This window comes from Palaemon carinicauda, chromosome 41 (assembly GCF_036898095.1).
Source record: "Palaemon carinicauda isolate YSFRI2023 chromosome 41, ASM3689809v2, whole genome shotgun sequence".
In the NCBI taxonomy this organism is placed as follows: Eukaryota; Metazoa; Arthropoda; class Malacostraca; order Decapoda; family Palaemonidae; genus Palaemon; species Palaemon carinicauda.
In genome coordinates, this window is record NC_090765.1 from 57,569,374 (window position 1) to 57,587,167 (window position 17,794).

Genomic DNA, 17,794 nt, shown 5'->3' on the forward strand with positions numbered 1-17,794 from the left:
TGAGAATCCAGAGTACTTGAGGATATCTAGAAGGGCTGACTGTCTGTAATTTGGAAATCCAAAAAAAAAGAGGGATTGGGTGACACTTCATGAGTTCGAGGAGTGGTTTAACAACTTTTTTGCGCCAGAAGTTTTCAAAACTGTACTGTACTTCCATAGTTTTCCCTTCAAAGTGTTGCTAGCACTGAACAAATGCCCAGGTCCTCCTGCCCACTTGGAGGAATTTGATCCAGATATCAAGATGGTTTACTTTCCATTCAATACCATTGCCCTTTTGCAGCCGATGGACCAAGGAGCCATTGTTTCTTTCAGTGCCTACTACCATTGAAGGGGATTTTCTATAGGCTTGGTGACATTGAGAACAAACGAGACTTTACTCTAAAGAACTTTTGGAATTCCTAAAACATCCTTTCAGCAGTGAAGAATATTGGTGATGCTTGGGCTAAAAAGTGAAGCACACAAACTGGAATGGTGTGTGGAAAAACTGTTCTGGTTTGTGAATGACTTCCATGGTTTTATGAGACAATTGACTCCTGTCACCAAGAAGGTTGTTGGATGGAGAAAGCAGCTTTATTTGGATGAGGAGGCTGAATATGTCACAATGGTACTGACATCTCATGGAGAAGAGTTACTTTCAAAGGACCTCATTCAACTTGAGAAGCAGATAATTGAAGAGGAGGAAGACATACCAACCATAGAGCACAAGTGACTTACAACCCAGACCATGACAGAAGGTTTGCAATAATATAGCAATCGTTGGCAATGTTTAATGCTAAGATCTCGGACACTCAGAGGCACAAGAAGGTCTTGACATGGGATCACGGATCTGTTGGTGTGTCACAAGCAGATGTTGGAGAGGAGGAATGTAAATTTCCAGACTAGACTGGAAAGTTACTTCAAGATTGTAAAGATTCTTGCAATAGATCCTGTACCCTGTACCTCAGCTGCTTCTTTACCTTCTCCAGTACTTTCAGTTATTTCTGACTTACTCACCCCAATATCTTTAACACCTTCAACAGGTACTCTACTGGATTAGCATATGGGGGTGCCTCAGGTCCTTATCTACTGTACAGCAGGTACCATACTGTGCTCAGGTTATGACAGTCGGTGAATATGATGGATTTCCCATAGGGTAATAAGTCGTATTTCTGTATTTTTCGTCAATGTTTCCTATGAGGTTACAGTATTTTCATGTTTTCCTCATTTTTTTAGTCCATGTTCTGGATTTTGACTTTAAAATACAGTAGTGTAGTGCATTAGCATAGGGGGATGACTTCAGTACTGCATTTACGTGTTCAAACTTAAATCAAAATTCAACTTACACCACGTCATAGGACTGGATATCTTGTAAACCGAGGACCTACTGTCTACGGATTTCAGCATCTATTACTGGATGAGAAGTTGCTAACTCCATGACCTACCTTACCTGTCTTCAAATGGTTCACTTGCTGACAGAAATCACAAATTTTTAAGTAATTTGTATTTTTCCTAACATACTTACCTAGAACTACCTTCTTAGGAGTTACTGGTTAACTCTACCTAACCGACCAACTTTTTGTAAAGTTTATCTCCCTCTTCCCGTTTTCTACGGGGTCAACCTCTGGCAGTGTGGTACGTGCCCCGAGGCGACCCCGGGGTCAGGCAGCGTGCTAGCTCAGGTCGAATCGCCAGTAAGTTTCTGGTCGCGACGCGATAAACATCTCGCCGCGCTCTCTCTTACCTTGTGCGACCCTTGTGTCCCCCGATCCTTTGCGCTTACCGCGTGTTGCCCACGTGTTTTCAATTTCACTTAGTCACTGATTGCTCCCAGTTTCCTAACTTCGCTGACTGAAAGACTTTCGCAAAGTTAAGGAGGGAAATAAAATTCACAAGTAAACAAATGTAATATTAAAATTTCACAACTTTCTGTATCAGTACAGATTACAACAACCATAATGAATGGATAATGTGTCATCTTACTGGTTAAGGGAGGGACGAGGGAGTTCACACACTACCATACAATATTCAGATACTGAATTGCATCCTTATTATCCGGCTTCATTACAAACAGGTGTTGGCAATAAAGGAATATTTAAAGCTATATACAGCATATATAAATGCTTATATTTTTTTAGAATAAAAAGTTCCCTTCATATTTGTGTTAAAATCTATAAATAGACTAATTCTAACATCACACAAGACTAGAAGTAGAAGAAATAATTCAAAATTTCAGCAACTCATGCCGTATTATTAATATTTTTCAATTTGGCCTGTATTTCATAGATGATCAAGTTCTTGTTCCGTTCATAAGTGAAATACTGTTCCCTGAGTGGGTCTAACAGTTTTATGTCCCATTCAACAACAGAAAGGTTCTGACAGCTCAACCATTCCAGCCGTGAGAGAAGATACTCATAGCAAGGAGCAACCGAGTCCATATCCTCCAGTGTGAAAACGAATCTGAAATTAAAACCTCGACTATATATTCACATAAGACAGTCTTTAATGAAGTGCTAACGGTTTCAAAATAGTCAGCCTGGTATACAGAGAATCCTATACCATATTTGAATGAAAGATCTCATGAATTAATTTCAATACCAATGCTTATAGTAATGTGCAATCACGTAATGTATAGTGCTTCACGATCACTGAATTAAATGTGACGTTGAAGGTTGAAAAAGGCAACAGTAAGGAAATAAAAAGGTGAAGGGACATAGTGCTTTCATATTTCTATAGCTTGGCAGAAAAAGAAAAATACAGTGAAACGTGTAATCATAGGATTACAGATTACCATCAGGTAAATGTGTTAAGAGGTGAACTGATGGATATTATGAAGTCAATGGGGAGGAATTATCCCACTGAGCTACATTAAACTGTGACCAAAATGGTTCACACTGAAAAATATGTAAAAAGTCACCCTGACTCAGATGAAAAGAATTAAGCTGATTATCATTATTATTATTAGCTAAGCTACAACATTAATTGGAAAAGCAGGATGCTACAAGGCCTAGGGTTCCACCAGGGAAAATAGCCCAGTGAGGAAAGGAAATAAGGAGATGAACTATATAAGGTATGAGAAGTAATAGTAAAAATATACAAAATTTCTTAAGATTAATAATAATACTAAAATAGATCTGCCAAATATAAACAATGAAAGATAATCATGTTAACCTATTCAAAATAGGAAAATCATTCTATAATCTGGTCACATACATACATACATATACCAAGGCACTTCCCCCAATTTTGGGGGGTCGCCGACATCAAACAAATGAAACAGAAAAGGGGACCTCTCCTTTCTACGTTCCTCCCAGCCTGGTCACAGCTGGAATAAAACTTCTGGAATACTGTGTAGTATTGAGCCTTATGATGGAGAAGGCAAGACTGTTAGAATTAACTGTATACCTAATACTACGTACAGGATGGTACAGTCTGGGAAGATCTGAATGCAGAGGATGGTTAGAATTATGAAAAACCTTATGCAACGTGCATAAAGAACTATCTAAACGATGGTTTCAGAGATTAATATCCATATCAGAAATATGAAGTTCAATAGACTGCAAGTTTTTGTTCAACTAATTAAGATGAGAATTAGCAGCTGGAGACCAGACAAGAGAACAATACTGTACTCGAAGCAAGGTAGAATGAAAGAATTAAAACATTTCTTCAGGTTGAATGGCCTTACAAATCAATTAAAATTCATGATTCAATCTTAACTTAAATGGGACCAATGTAGAAACATTCTAAATATATGTGAGTAACACTTCATCTAAAAATAAGTATATCTGATATAATGCTTTATTTATGAAGATGAAGATGGGAATTCATGGCATTCATGCAATAGATCCCCTTTTTACAAAGTCATTTAGCAATTGAGCAATATCATCTTCCTAAAACCTGTTTGAGAAACTTAAAAACCAAACGTATTCATATGAATAGCTTCATTACTGGGACGGAGAATACATGTATAGAAAATAAGAGGAAAACTTATCTTGAAAGGAATGGATTTAACGAAGTTAAGGTATCGCCATTCAGGTAATCTCACAGAATCACAATTACAGATGAAAATAGGGTAATCAGAGATGCAGAGTAATCAACAGTTGAGGACTGAGATGTGAATGATGACGAAATATGAAGGTTGAATAACTAAGAAGTAAACTTAAGGTTACTGATAAAGAGGGAAAAAGTAGCTGAGATAAAACGAATCCAAAAACAATCACAAGAAATATGAAATAGATCAGTAATTATGTCATTAAAAACAGCAAATATAATTACCTAAAAAGCTGGAAACAAACTTACAGTGAGAAGAAATAAAACCCTAAAAAAAAAAACATGACTACATAAATACCTAAAAAGATGGAAATAAACTTACAGCGGAAGAAATAAAAACTTGAAGAGAGAAATGACTACCACAGTCTCATGCCAACAGTCATATGCTTTTGAAGAGGACATGAGTGGTAACAAATAATTTTCAAAAATTCTGCAAATAAAACCCCCAAAAAGAGACATGACTACACAAATACCTAAAGAGATGGAATTATACCTACAGAGGGAAGAAATAAAACAGTAAAAAAGAGAAATGACTACCACAGTCTTATGGCTTTTGTCATTTGTTTTTGAAGAGGACATGAATGGTATCAAATAATTTTCCAAAGTTCTGCAAATAAAAACTACCAAATAACAGAAGATCACCAATAGATATCGCATTATTAAAGCTATAGAGAATTTTATCTTTTATAGAAGAAAGTTAAATCACAGTGTTTATACAATCAAGCTGACCAAGTAGAACTTCAAATGCTGAAATTACAGTAGAAATCAAGATAACAGGATGTTAGTTTAAAGGTTGTTCTTGAATGATAGAGGCAAGGGACACGACAATGTCCTGGAGACTGACTATATATACATATGACCAGTGCCCAAGCCCCTCTTCATATAGCTAGGACCAGGGATGATCAGGCTATGGCTGCTGATGATTCAGCAGGCAAACCTATAGGCTCCCTAAAACCCATTAATCCTAGATGAGATGGTGAGGTTGCAGACACTACTAAAAATTATCGAACTTGAGGGGGTTTTGAACACCCATACAATAGAAGGCCAGGCAGGGATATTTCCCATAGGGTTTAGTGACAAAGTAAATACAATGATAAAGGCAAGGTTTAATTAATTGATAGGGATGACCAAGCACTGGAGCCAGTACACCTGTAAACTACTTTACAAAATGGTCCACAGTATGATTCTATCCAGATGCCTTGAAATTACTTGAAGATATGAGAGCCATAAGGATCTTGAAAGTTGATTATTGGGGCGGACATAAGATTAGTTGGGGATACAGTAAGAGAGTCAGGAACAGTGGAATCACTGAGACAAATAGCAAAACATGATTAGTCTTTAAGATAAATACCTTTGGCTACCCAAATAAGTTGGTTAGGGTATGTAGCTCATTTTGGGTAAGATATATAAATTGATATCCAAAATTCAAAGTAAGGCTGGCAATTCAAGTTTCCCCTTGGCATTAAAGCCATCTGCCTCACAAGATGAAGCATTGCTATTATAGTTTTGGACAACGGTCTGTTTCATGTATTTGAATTCATTAGATAGGAATTTGCAGATTACTCTAACAGATACCTTAATGAATACATATAAATCCTTTGACATATGTAGTCTTACAATTATATGTGTAGCACAGTAATCAAGTTTTCTGTGATTGAAATGAGTAATTAAGTGATGAAGTAACTTTTAAAATATCCTCTAGAGTTTAGAGAACCCAAAAGCCTAAACTAAAGGTGAGTTTAGGATGTTATTTAATTGATCATGGGAAACTATAAGCCCTACCACTTTACTTTACTGGCTACCCACTACCTCTAAAGTATGGGGGTCAGCCATATGAATATCAAGGAGGTTCATGAAAATAAACAAAATTTCAATAATGAAATCTTTAATTCTATACTCACCTGATGTTCATATACATGCCCACCCCCTTCCTCACTGACTAGTAGTGTCAAGAGGATAGGGAAGTTGTAGGCCTTAGCTAGGGAAGAACCCACTAACCAGCAAGGGCTGAGGCATATGGGCATAGCAGTGCATTGACACAGCTGTGCAAACCATGTTGTGCTAGATTCCAAGTGTCGAGGTACGGAGTGTTAGCTGCTAGGAGTGCTAGGCGTTGGATGCATCCTGCAGATAGGTGCTCTTAAATTTAGGCTGCTAGGTTAGGTAAAAGGAGTTGGGTGTTAGCCACAAGCCATGAGGCCCAGCATTTATGTAACAAGGTATTAAGAGCTAACTACTAATCGCATTAGTGAGTAAAAATAGCAGTGGATGGGAGTGGGCTGTGAGAGGCTCTACTATAAAACCAAGCTTGGTCTAAAGCCCTCACCTCTACGTGCATAAGCGTGGTAAAACATGGGCACACCAATAAGTGCAAATAGTAGTCTAAGCAAAAGATGCTAAGTGGCCAGTGCTGAGGCACTTAGGAATAGCTACTTGATCCAGTTATGGTGGATAAAAATGAACACTAATGGCATAACTTGGTTACCTCTGCTGAAACTGTCAGCAATAATGTGCAGTTGATCTATCATCTTTCACTTATGAGTGACCAACTGGCTGAACTCTGGAGTATTGTATAATAACTTGTTAAACTTGAAAGGGGCATTAGGAGAAAAGTGGACAGGGCTTAAGTAATGTTCCGTTTGGACAGACTTTAGAAACTGGCAGATGGTCCATGTCTCATTTTATTCGTGTAGCAGTTTCTGCTGAAACAAACTGGTCGTCTAGATATATATGTGAGGCTTTATACTGGAATACTGGGGCATGGGTGCTGTTAGCGACAAAATCTTAAGCTGGGCTGGTGTACCCAGGGTGACATTGATACCAAAGTCAGGATGAAGACCTAAGGATAATGGATGAATTGCGAAATATAATGCAATCTGTGTGATCACAAATTTAGGGAAATGCCCTTCCTGATGGACTGCCTTACTGACTTAATAGGAAGCCTAAGTCATGACGTCAGTTACCATGGCAACGGCCAAACTGGTTCAAGCGTAAACATTGTTTGGAAGGATCCTCGTGCGGGATGCCTACCTTCAGCATAATGCAGTCGATTTAATGCTTTTCTGATAACAAAAACTACATAAAGCCTGTTAAAAAGCATTACAACTCAGATCACATTCTGTCTTTTTCTTATTCAAATGGGATAGTGACTGGAAAAGTCAAGTTAAAGGGTGGCTGTGTTAGAACACTGGCCAGTTCCTAGGTCTGTGAGCTCCTGAAGCAGTTGTTGTGAACCAACAAGTGGTAGTTTGACATCAGACTTCAGCTCCCTATTGTCTCATTTCTGAAGATAGGCTATCTGCAGTCAATTGTTTAGAGGGTTGACTATCACAGAACATCGTGCACTGACCAGCTTCATGATTCACGACACAAAATTGACTGTAAAGAAGCTCGGTGATCCACCAATCACCTCCTCAATTAATTGCTAACGTCTTGAACTTGTCCAGGTTGTTAGCATACATCCTAAAACCTACCAGATGAAATCAGGGAGTGGCTGGGGACTTGTCGATAAAAAGAGGAGTCTGTATCCAGTATGAATCATGTCACTACCCAAGGTTTTGCTCTAATTCTTATTACAGATTCCAGAATCTTTGAGAGACAAGTACAATACCGAGAAGTTATGACAGCAGATGACTAGGATCTCACTTTCCCATAAACTAGAGACTTCCTTGTTGGCTGTTATTCTTCCCTGTCTAAAAAGTAGCCTCGTCTCCTGGAAGGAATATTACTGAGAAGTACATATAACCTTTGATGTATATTCAGCTAATGGCAAATGGAAGGGGTAGACAAAGTTCCGCATGTCATGGTCTGCAAGAGGAAGTCATGGTAAGGAAGTCGACTTGAACCATTACTCTGCCTTTTTAAGTACGTCTTCCTTACTGAGCCTAGCGATCCTCTTAGGATGCTGAGCGACTCCTAGGTGCTGAAGTATTAAGGGCTGCAACCCATACTAAAGGACCTCATCACAACCTCTAATCTAGGCGCTTCTCAAGAAAGAATTTGACCACCCGCCAAATCAACCAGGATGCGGAAGGCTTCTTAGCCTTCCGGACAACCCAGAAATATTTCAAGAGAAAGATTAAAAAGGTTCTGGAATTAGGGAATTGTAGTGGTGGAGCCCCCACCACTACTGCACTCGTTGCTACGAATGGTCCCAGAGTGTAGCAGTTCTCGTAAAGAGACTGGACATTCTTAAGATAAAAGACGCGAACACTGATTAGCTTTTCCAAAAGGTTGCGTCGAAAATATTTTGCAGAGATCTATTTTATTAAAAGGTCACGGAAGTTGTGATAGCTCTAACTTCGTGTGTCCTTACCTTCAGCCAAGCTTGGTCTTCCTCATTCAGAAGGGAATGAGCTTCTCGTATTAACAGTCTGAAAATAGGATAAAGAATTCTCTGACATAGGCAAAGATGAATTCTTAACTGAACACCATAAAGCTTCAGACGGGCCTCATAAAGGTTTTTAAAATAGAACTTAAGAGCTCTACAGGACATAATACTCTTTCTAGTTCATTTCCAACCATATCGATAAGTTTGGAATAACGAACGATATTGGTCAAGGCCGAGAAGGCAGCTCGTGTTTGGCTAGAAAACCAAGATGTAGAACATGTAGCCGTTTCGGATGAAAATCCGATGTTCTTGCTGAAGGCATGAATCTCACTGACTCTTTTAGCTGGTAAAGCATATCAGGAAAAGAGTCTTAAAGGTGAGATCTTTCAGGGAGGCTGATTGAAGTGGTTCGAACCTGTCTAACATAAGGAATCTTAGAACCACGTCTAAATTCCAACCAGGTGTAACCAAACGACGCTCCTTCGTGGTCTCAAAAGACTTAAGGAGGTCCTGTAGATCTTTATTGTTAAAAAGATCTAAGCCTCTGTGACGGAAGACTGATGCCAACATGCTTCTGTAACCCTTGAAAGTGGGAGCTGAAAGAGATCGCTCTTTTCTCAGATATAAGAGGAAGTCAGCTATTTGAGTTACAGAGGTACTGGTCGAGGATACGGATACTGACTTGCACCAGTTTAGGAAGATTCCCCACTTTGATTGGTAGACTCTAAGGGTGGATGTTCTCCTTGCTCTAACAATTGCTCTGGTTGCCTCCTTCGAAAAAACCTCTAGTTCTCGAGAGTCTTTCGATACTCTGAAGGCAGTGAGACGAAGAGCGTGGAGGCCTTGGAGTACCTTCTTACGCGTGGCAGACGTAGCAGGTCCACCCTTAGGGGAAGAGTTCTGGGAACGTCTACTAGCCATCGAAGTACCTCGGTAAGTTATTCTCTCGCGGGCCAGAGGGAAGCAACTAGTGTCAACTTTGTCCCAACGTGAGAGGCGAACTTCTGCAGTACCTTGTTGACAAACTAGAACGGAGGGAATGCATATAGATCTAGATGAGACTAATCTAGTAGAAAGGCATCTAAAAGAACCACTGCTGGGTCTGTTGAGAGCCTCTTGGACATCGAGGTTGCGAAGAGATCTATGGTTGGATGGCCCCAGGTGACCCAAAGTCTCTTGCATACATCTCTGTGGAGGGTCCAATATGTTGGAATTATTGTCCCTTCCTACTGAGACAAACTGCTAAGACATTCAAGTTGCCTTGGAAGAAATTTGTTACTAGTGAAAAGTCTAGACCTGTTGAACAGGAGAGGAGGTCACTAGCGAACTCGCACCATGTCAGAGAGAAGGTCCCTCCTTGCTAGGAGATGAACATCAAAGCAGGGAGTTGTCCGTGTTGACCTCCATTACTTTGTCTTGAAGGAGAGACCTGAAGCTTTTCCAGGTCAGACTTACTGCCAGAAGCTTCTTGCAGTTAAAATGCATTGTCCTTTGACGCGAGTTCCATAATCCCGAGCATTCCCTACCGCCTAAGGTCGCACCCCAGCCTACGTCCGATGCGTCTGAGAAGAGAACGTGGTTGGGAGTCTGAACAGTCAGGGGAAGACCCTATAAAAGGTTGATAAAGTCCTTTCCTCAGGTTAGACCAGACTTATCTTCCGGAAACCGGGATCGAGACCGCTTCTAGCGTCTTGTCCTTTTCCAGTGAAGAGCTAGATGAAACCGAAGAGGACGGAGGTGTAGTCTTCCAAGTGACACCAAATGCACCACGGATGACAGTGTTCTAACCAGACTCATCCACAGCCTGACAGGGCCGTATTCCTTCTTCAGCATCTTCTGGATGGATAGCAGGGCTGGGGATTGATCTTCTTGTTCAGCCATGTCCTCATCAGAGGGTTCCTCATCCGAAACTGATGAGGAAACGGCAACGGAGTGGGCAACGTCTGACTCGCTGAATCCGGTCGCACTGGTGGATGCGTGACGGAGCCGGACACAAGATCATGGTACTGCTGCACAGTCTGTGAACTGTCAACCATGGGGAAGCGAGGAAGTACAGCGACAACCCGAAACTGTCTAGACTGTCTGGGTAGTACAGACAACCCCTTATCGGGTTGCTGAGGTTGCCGCACTGCGTCACAACAAGTCACCTCTGCTGGTTGTTGAACGTCTTCCCAGTGACACACTGAACGTCCACAACCACCTCCGAGAGTAGCATAACATCAACGTGCGACTGGCAACCCACACTGGGTCGCACCGGTGGAGGAACCATCTCAACTGGCGGACGTGAGTAGGATACCTCAGCGTCAACAGGGCGTACAACCAACCGGTAGGAAGGTCGTTGGCAAGAAGGGTCTTCTCCGTAAAAAATCCTCTATCAAGGACTAAGCTTGGACTGCATGTCTTGCAACAAAGCCCAAGGTCTATGGGAGCAGGTGTGGCAACAGACGGGGTTAGCGACTGAAGCGGAACCATTTACCCTCCCTGGAAGCATGTTATGCTTAAATAAAAGTCCATAGGAGGCTAAGCAGCTTAAGGCTCCTCTCCAAATGACAGAGTCCTCAAGGGAATATCAGAAGGAGGGAGAACAGCACTTTCTCATCTACGGGAACCATATCCAAGAAAAGCTAGGTTCTCTCAGTGAGGGTTTCACTGGTGCAAAAGCAGCAGACCAGAAGGCAACGTTATGAAACTGCTTGACAGTCTGTGAACTGTCAAAAACTGAACTGTCAACCACAACAGGTGCGTGAGGACATACAGCACTGGTGTATAAGTAGCAGACCAGAAGGCAACGTCATGTAACTGTATGACAGTCTGTGAGTTGGCAACAACCAAAGTTGTGTGGGGAAGCCTCAACTCCTGACTGACTAGTTTGCTGCTGGCGAGTGGCGGTAACCACAGTGTGTTGCGGAGGCTGACACACCGTGTCAAAACACGGCAGCTTGTGGTAGCTCACGCACGGCAACGGAGTGCTCTGTGTGTGGGAGTCATCATACATCTGGCAGGGTTGACTGTGCAGGGGTGGAGGAGCTCTCACAACAAGAGTGTGAGAGCAGGAAGCCATGCCGGGCGCACAACCGTGGGAGGTGTAGGCCCACGGGTGCATCGTCAACCTTCTCCGCAGTCGGAGTGTGGGAGCTGGCAACAACAAAAGCAGAGTGCTGGTGCGTGGGAGGGGCTGCGGTGGGTTGAGGAGCATGCGGTATGGTATGCGGAGCATGCTGTAAGGTATGCGGCTCATGCTGCATGGTATGCGGAGCATGCTGTAAGGTATGCAGAGCATGCTGCATGGGCTGCGGAGAATGCCGCATAGTGCTGGAACCCGGCAGCTCTACAGAACCTTCCCACTGCTGATGCGGTAGCTCACGCATGTTAGCAGATGGTGCAGTAAGAACATGCGTCTGGCAGGGTGGACTGCGCATCAGTGGTGGAGCTCTCACAGGAGGAGGGTGGGAGCAGGCAGCCGCAGTATCTGCTGAGCGCACAACCTCGACGGGTTGTAGGTTAACAGGTGCATTGTCAACCTTCCAGCACGATACTCCTGCATGAAGGAGCAAGCTGAGACTGTATAGTCTGCAGCATGGACCACTAGGGTCTATGAAAGACAACAACAAACGGAGCTACTGTCCGTTGTGACTGAGGGTCTAAAACAGCTGGTGCGGCAACAGACGGAGTTACTGCCTGTTGCGGTACCACCTTGCCTCTCTTGGGAGGTGTGCAGTTGTCGTACTGCAGCGAGTCCGAACTGACCCAGTGGCTACACCTAGGCCGTTGGACTTGCGCGGAAGGGACCGACTTGCACTTAAAAGCTGCAAGATTTGGTCCATGGTTTCTGCGAGAAACCTCTTCCGCAGACGAGGAATAAATGGGCTCTCTCGTCTTTGTGTGGGTGGGGTGATCACGTCGGCAACGTGTGTAGATACACCCGAAACCACGGAGGGAAACGTCTGTTCGTCGATCAAGGCCTGTGGAACCCATAAGTCCTTCGACATTACTTCTCCCCTGGGCTTGGGAGCTTGTAAGAGGTATCGGACTAGGTGAACAACTGGCACGAACAGACGAACCCTCGAACGCAACACTGTAACACTTTGCGCATATCACTTTATCACTTTTGATTTTCTGTTTGCACTTATTTCACTGAACTCGAAACTTTAAGTGGTTTGTACCTGAAACACGCAATCCTATCCTTCATTAAAAGGTAGTAATTGCGAAAACAGTATTACAATGTAACAGAAAAACATATTGAAAGATAAAGAATTCAGTGGCTGGAAAAGAGACTAAACACTAGATCAAATAAACTACGTTTAAAATCTCTCACCGCATAAAGCCTGGGAACAAGAATAAAACTCTAGAAACGTTTTACCTTCTTCCCCTATAGCGACTAGGGAGAAGAGCAAAAAACGAGAACAACGTTACCCGCTTGAACGAAACGTTTATCCTCCTCTCTCTCCCTCCGTCTCTATCTCTCTCTCTCTCTCTCTTGACTTAGAACCTGAGAGATGAGCCCAATTATATATATCGTTAAAACATATTATTTGTTAAAGGAAAAAAACTGAAAGGTTTCCCAAATAAAAAGTTCCTTTATTAGAATTAAAACCATTTAAGCTAAGAAAGAATGAACGAAACGCTAGAATCGGTTTACTCTTACTGCAACGTGAAACCGTGAAATACTCTCTCTCTATCGTAACGATAGAGCGCAAGTTGAACGTTCTGAACGTCAACAACTGCGGAGACTAAACAAAACGTTAGTTCAACTTTGAAAACAGTACGAGACTATCAAAGAAATTCTTTCAAAAACATTAATATTAAAATAGCATAAATTCTTAACAGGAAAAACGATATGACGGGCTCAATGTTAATTAACTTCGGTTCCAAGTAAGGACCGCCTACTATTAGGAAAGGTCGCATATAAACAAACATAAAAATTAATTTTTATAAGTTTATAATAAATGGAAAGTTAATCGAAGAGGCCTATAAATGGCGGAGAGATATAAAATAAATCTATAACTTTGTTAAGCAAAATTACCAAAAACCTAAACACACTTCCGTCTAAGGGAAGGGTGGGTCATAAAAAGTGAAAGAGAGTCTATACTCTCTTCGACACCAACACTTCCGTCTAAGGGAAGGGTCGGCCATTTAAAAGTGAAAGAGAGTCCATACTCTCTTCGTCACCATAATAAAATCTATCCAAAACGAGTTCAAGTTTTGAAATGAAGATAAAACCCCTGCATAGCGAAAGCTCAAAACTGGAATAGTGTACTTCACCAAAAAGTTGTGAAAACAAATCCAGTTAGGGACGGCGTATTAGTAGGTCTTGCCGGAGGCACGACAGAGGAAAAATTGAGTTCTTGTTGACAAGAAGTACTTGAGCACCTACTCACAGATGGCGCTGTTGTGTACACCCCCACCTGTATAGCGATCGCTGGCGTATCCCGACCGTAGATTTCTGTCGGGCAACAGAGTTGACAGCTACATGATCATCGGGTAAGATTAATATTGAAAAACATACTTTATAAAAAATGTTATTTTTATTAATAAAATAAATTTTTGAATATACTTACCCGATAATCATGTAGCTGTCAACTCCGTTGCCCGACAGAATTCTATGGAGGGATACGCCAGCTATCACAATACTAGAAGGGGGTGTACTTACCAGCGCCACCTGTGGCCAGGTACTCAATCATTTGTTGTTGACACCTCCTCAATTATTCCTCGGTCCACTGGTTCTCTCTGGGGAGGAAAGGGAGGGTCGATTAAATCATGATTATCGGGTAAGTATATTCAAAAATTTATTTTATTAATAAAAATAACATTTTTCAATATTAAACTTACCCGATAATCATGTAGCTGATTCACACCCAGGGAGGTGGGTGAAAACCAGTGTACAAGATTAAAGGATAGCTAAGTATCCCATATTTCATATAACAGTTATCTCAAATAACAATGAAATAATAAGTACCTGGTAAGGAAGTCGAATAGAACCGTTACTCTGCCTCTTTATTTAAAGTTCGTCTTCCTTACTGAGCGCAGCGTTCCTCTTGGAGGCTGAATCAACCCAAAGGTGCCAAAGTACACGGGGTTGCAACCCCTACTAAAGGACCTCTACCAAACCTTTAACCCAGGCGCTTCTCAAGAATGAATAGACCACCCGCCAAATCCAAGGATGCGGAAGGCTTCTTAGCCTACCGTAACAACCATAAAAAACAACAATAAAAGTATTCAAGAGAAAGGTTAAAAAAGGTTATGGGATTAAGGGAATGTAGTGGCTGAGCCCTCACCTACTACTGCACTCGCTGCTACGAATGGTCCCAGGGTGTAGCAGTTCTCGTAAAGAGACTGGACATCTTTCAGATAAAATGATGCAAACACTGACTTGCTCCTCCAATAGGTTGCATCCATTATGCTCTGCAGAGAACGGTTTTTATTAAAGGCCAACGAAGTAGCTACAGCTCTTACTTCGTGGGTCCTTACCTTCAGCAATGCAAGGTCTTCCTCCTTTAAGTGAGAATGTGCTTCTCTGATCAGAAGCCTTATATAGTACGAAAGCCCATTCTTGGACATGGGTCTCGAGGGTTTCTTGATGGCACACCATAAGGCTTCTGACTGTCCTCGAATAGGTTTAGACCTCTTCAGATAATATTTGAGAGCTCTGACAGGGCAAAGAACTCTCTCTAGTTCGTTACCTACCATGTTGGAGAGGCTAGGTATTTCGAACGATCTAGGCCAAGGACGTGAAGGAAGCTCGTTCTTTGCTAGGAATCCAAGCTGAAAAGAACATGTTGCAGATTCGGTTGTGAAACCAATGTTCTTGCTGAAGGCATGAACCTCACTGACTCTCTTAGCTGTTGCAAGGCAAACGAGAAAAGCAGTCTTGAGGGTAAGATCCTTGAAGGAAGCTGACTGGAGAGGTTCGAACCTAGATGTCATAAGGAACCTTAAGACTACGTCTAGATTCCAGCCTGGAGTGGAAAGACGACGTTCTTTAGACGTCTCAAAAGACTTGAGAATGTCTTGAAGGTCCTTGTTGGAAGACAGGTCCAAACCTCTGTGGCGGAGAACTGAGGCCAACATGCTCCTATATCCTTTAATCGTAGGTGTTGAAAGGGATCTCTCATTCCTAAGATGTAGAAGGAAGTCAGCTATTTGGATCACAGAGGTATTGGTAGAGGATATTGAATTGGCTCTACACCAGCTTCGGAAGACCTCCCACTTAGACTGGTAGACTCTACGAGTGGAAACTCTTCTAGCTCTGGCAATCGCACTGGCTGCCTCCTTCGAAAAGCCTCTAGCTCTAGCGAATCTTTCGACAGTCTGAAGGCAGTCAGCCGAAGAGCGTGGAGGTTTGGGTGCAACCTGTCTACGTGTGGTTGACGTAGAAGGTCCACTCTTAGAGGTAGAGTCCTGGGGAAGTCGACTAGCCATTGAAGTACCTCTGTGTACCATTCTCTTGCAGGCCAAAGGGGAGCAACCAGCGTCAGCCGTGTCCCTTCGTGCGAGACGAATTTCTGCAGAACTTTGTTTATTATCTTGAACGGAGGGAATGCGTACAGGTCGAGATGGGACCAGTTCAGAAGAAAAGCATCCACATGAACCGCTGCAGGGTCTGGAACAGGGGAACAATAAAGCGGAAGTCTCTTGGTTATGGAGGTGGCAAACAGATCTATGGTAGGTTGACCCCACAAGGTCCAAAGTCTGTTGCACACACTCTTGTGGAGGGTCCATTCCGTGGGAATGACCTGATTCCTTCTGCTGAGGCGATCCGCTGAAACATTCATATCGCCCTGGATGAACCTCGTGACCAGAGTGAGGTTTAGACCTCTTGACCAAATGAGGAGGTCCCTTGCGATCTCGTAAAGGCTCCTCGAATGGGTCCCTCCTTGCTTGGAGATGTAAGCCAAGGCTGTGGTGTTGTCTGAATTCACCTCCACCACTTTGCCTAGCAGGAGGGACTTGAAGTTCAACAGGGCTAGATGAACTGCTAACAGTTCCTTGCAGTTGATGTGGAGTAATCCTTGTTCCTTGTTCCATACTCCTGAGCATTCCCGTCCGTCCAAGGTCGCACCCCAGCCCGAGTCCGATGCATCTGAGAAGAGATGAAGATTGGGGGTCTGGATGGCCAATGATAGACCCTCCTTGAGAAGGAGATTGTGCTTCCACCACAGGAGAGTGGTCTTCATCTCTTGGTTGATAGGGATAGAGACTGCTTCTAGAGTCGAGCCCTTGTCCCAATGAGCAGCAAGATGGAATTGAAGAGGGCGGAGGTGGAGTCTTCCTAGCTCGACAAACAGGGCCAGTGATGAGAGGGTCCCTGTGAGACTCATCCACTGTCTCACTGAGCAATTGCTCCTCTTCAGCATGCTCATGATGCACTCTAGGGCTTGGTTTATCCTGGGGGCCGATGGAAAAGCCCGAAAATCCTGACTCTGAATCTCCATTCCCAGGTACACAATGGATTGGGAGGGAATGAGTTGAGATTTCTCTATATTGACTAATAGACCTAGGTCTCTGATTAAGTCTAAAGTCCAATTGAGGTTCTCCAGACAACGACGACTCGTGGAGGCTCTCAACAGCCAGTCGTCTAGGTAGAGGGAGGCTCTGATGTTCGATAAGAGTAGGAATTTCGCTACATTCCTCATCAGATGAGTAAAGACCATAGGAGCTGTGCTTAGGCCAAAACACAGGGCTTGGAACTGATAGACAACCTTTCCGAAAACGAATCTCAGGAAAGGTTGGGAGTCTGGATGAATGGGAACGTGAAAGTATGCATCTTTCAAGTCCAAAGAGACCATCCAGTCCTCCTGTCTGACCGCTGCTAAGACCGACTTGGTCGTCTCCATCGTGAACGTCTGCTTGGTGACATACTCGTTGAGAGAGCTGACGTCCAGCACTGGTCTCCAACCTCCTGTCTTCTTGGCCACAAGAAAGAGACGGTTGTAGAAGCCCGGGGATTGATGGTCCCGGACTATAACCACTGCCTTCTTCTGCACAAGTAGCGACACCTCCTGTTGCAATGCTAGCCTCTTGTCCTCTTCTTTGTAGTTGGGAGAGAGGTTGATGGGCGATGTGGTCAGAGGTGGTTTGAGGCAGAATGGAATCCTGTAACCGTACCTCAGCCAACTGACAGACTGTGCGTCTGCACCTCTCTTCTCCCAGGCTCGCCAGAAGATCTTGAGTCTGGCTCCTACTGTTGTCTGGAGAATCTGAGAGTCAGTTCTTTCCCTTAGATGTCCTGGATCCTTTCCTAGACTTGCTCCTGTGAGAGTCTGGACGGGAGCTTCCTCGGCTGGGGGCTCTACCACGAAAGGGCGGTATGAACCTCGTAGCCGGGGTATCAGCCACTGGGGAGCGATAAGTCTTGGGGACTGAGGTGGCAACCTTAGACTTACGAGCCGATGAGGCTACAAGATCGTGCGTGTCCTTTTGTATCAGGGCAGCAGACAA

At 43.1% G+C, this 17,794-nt stretch overlaps 1 protein-coding gene across 6 annotated transcripts in view; it reads right to left on the reverse strand.

Annotated features, from left to right (window-relative positions):
* The window catches only part of LOC137632681 (methyltransferase-like protein 22), a 533,866-nt gene that overhangs the window by 98,756 nt on the left and 417,316 nt on the right, over positions 1 to 17,794 (reverse strand). For 5 of the 6 annotated variants that reach the window (XM_068364769.1, XM_068364768.1, XM_068364771.1 and 2 more), the window contains one exon: positions 1,873 to 2,436. The exons of the other annotated variant lie outside the window; for it this stretch is intronic. In XM_068364769.1, coding sequence (XP_068220870.1) covers positions 2,217 to 2,436 — 220 coding nt within the window. In that variant the 3' untranslated portion in view covers positions 1,873 to 2,216. Of the gene's footprint in view, positions 1 to 1,872; positions 2,437 to 17,794 lie in introns of those variants that run through there. 6 annotated transcript variants of the gene reach the window in all.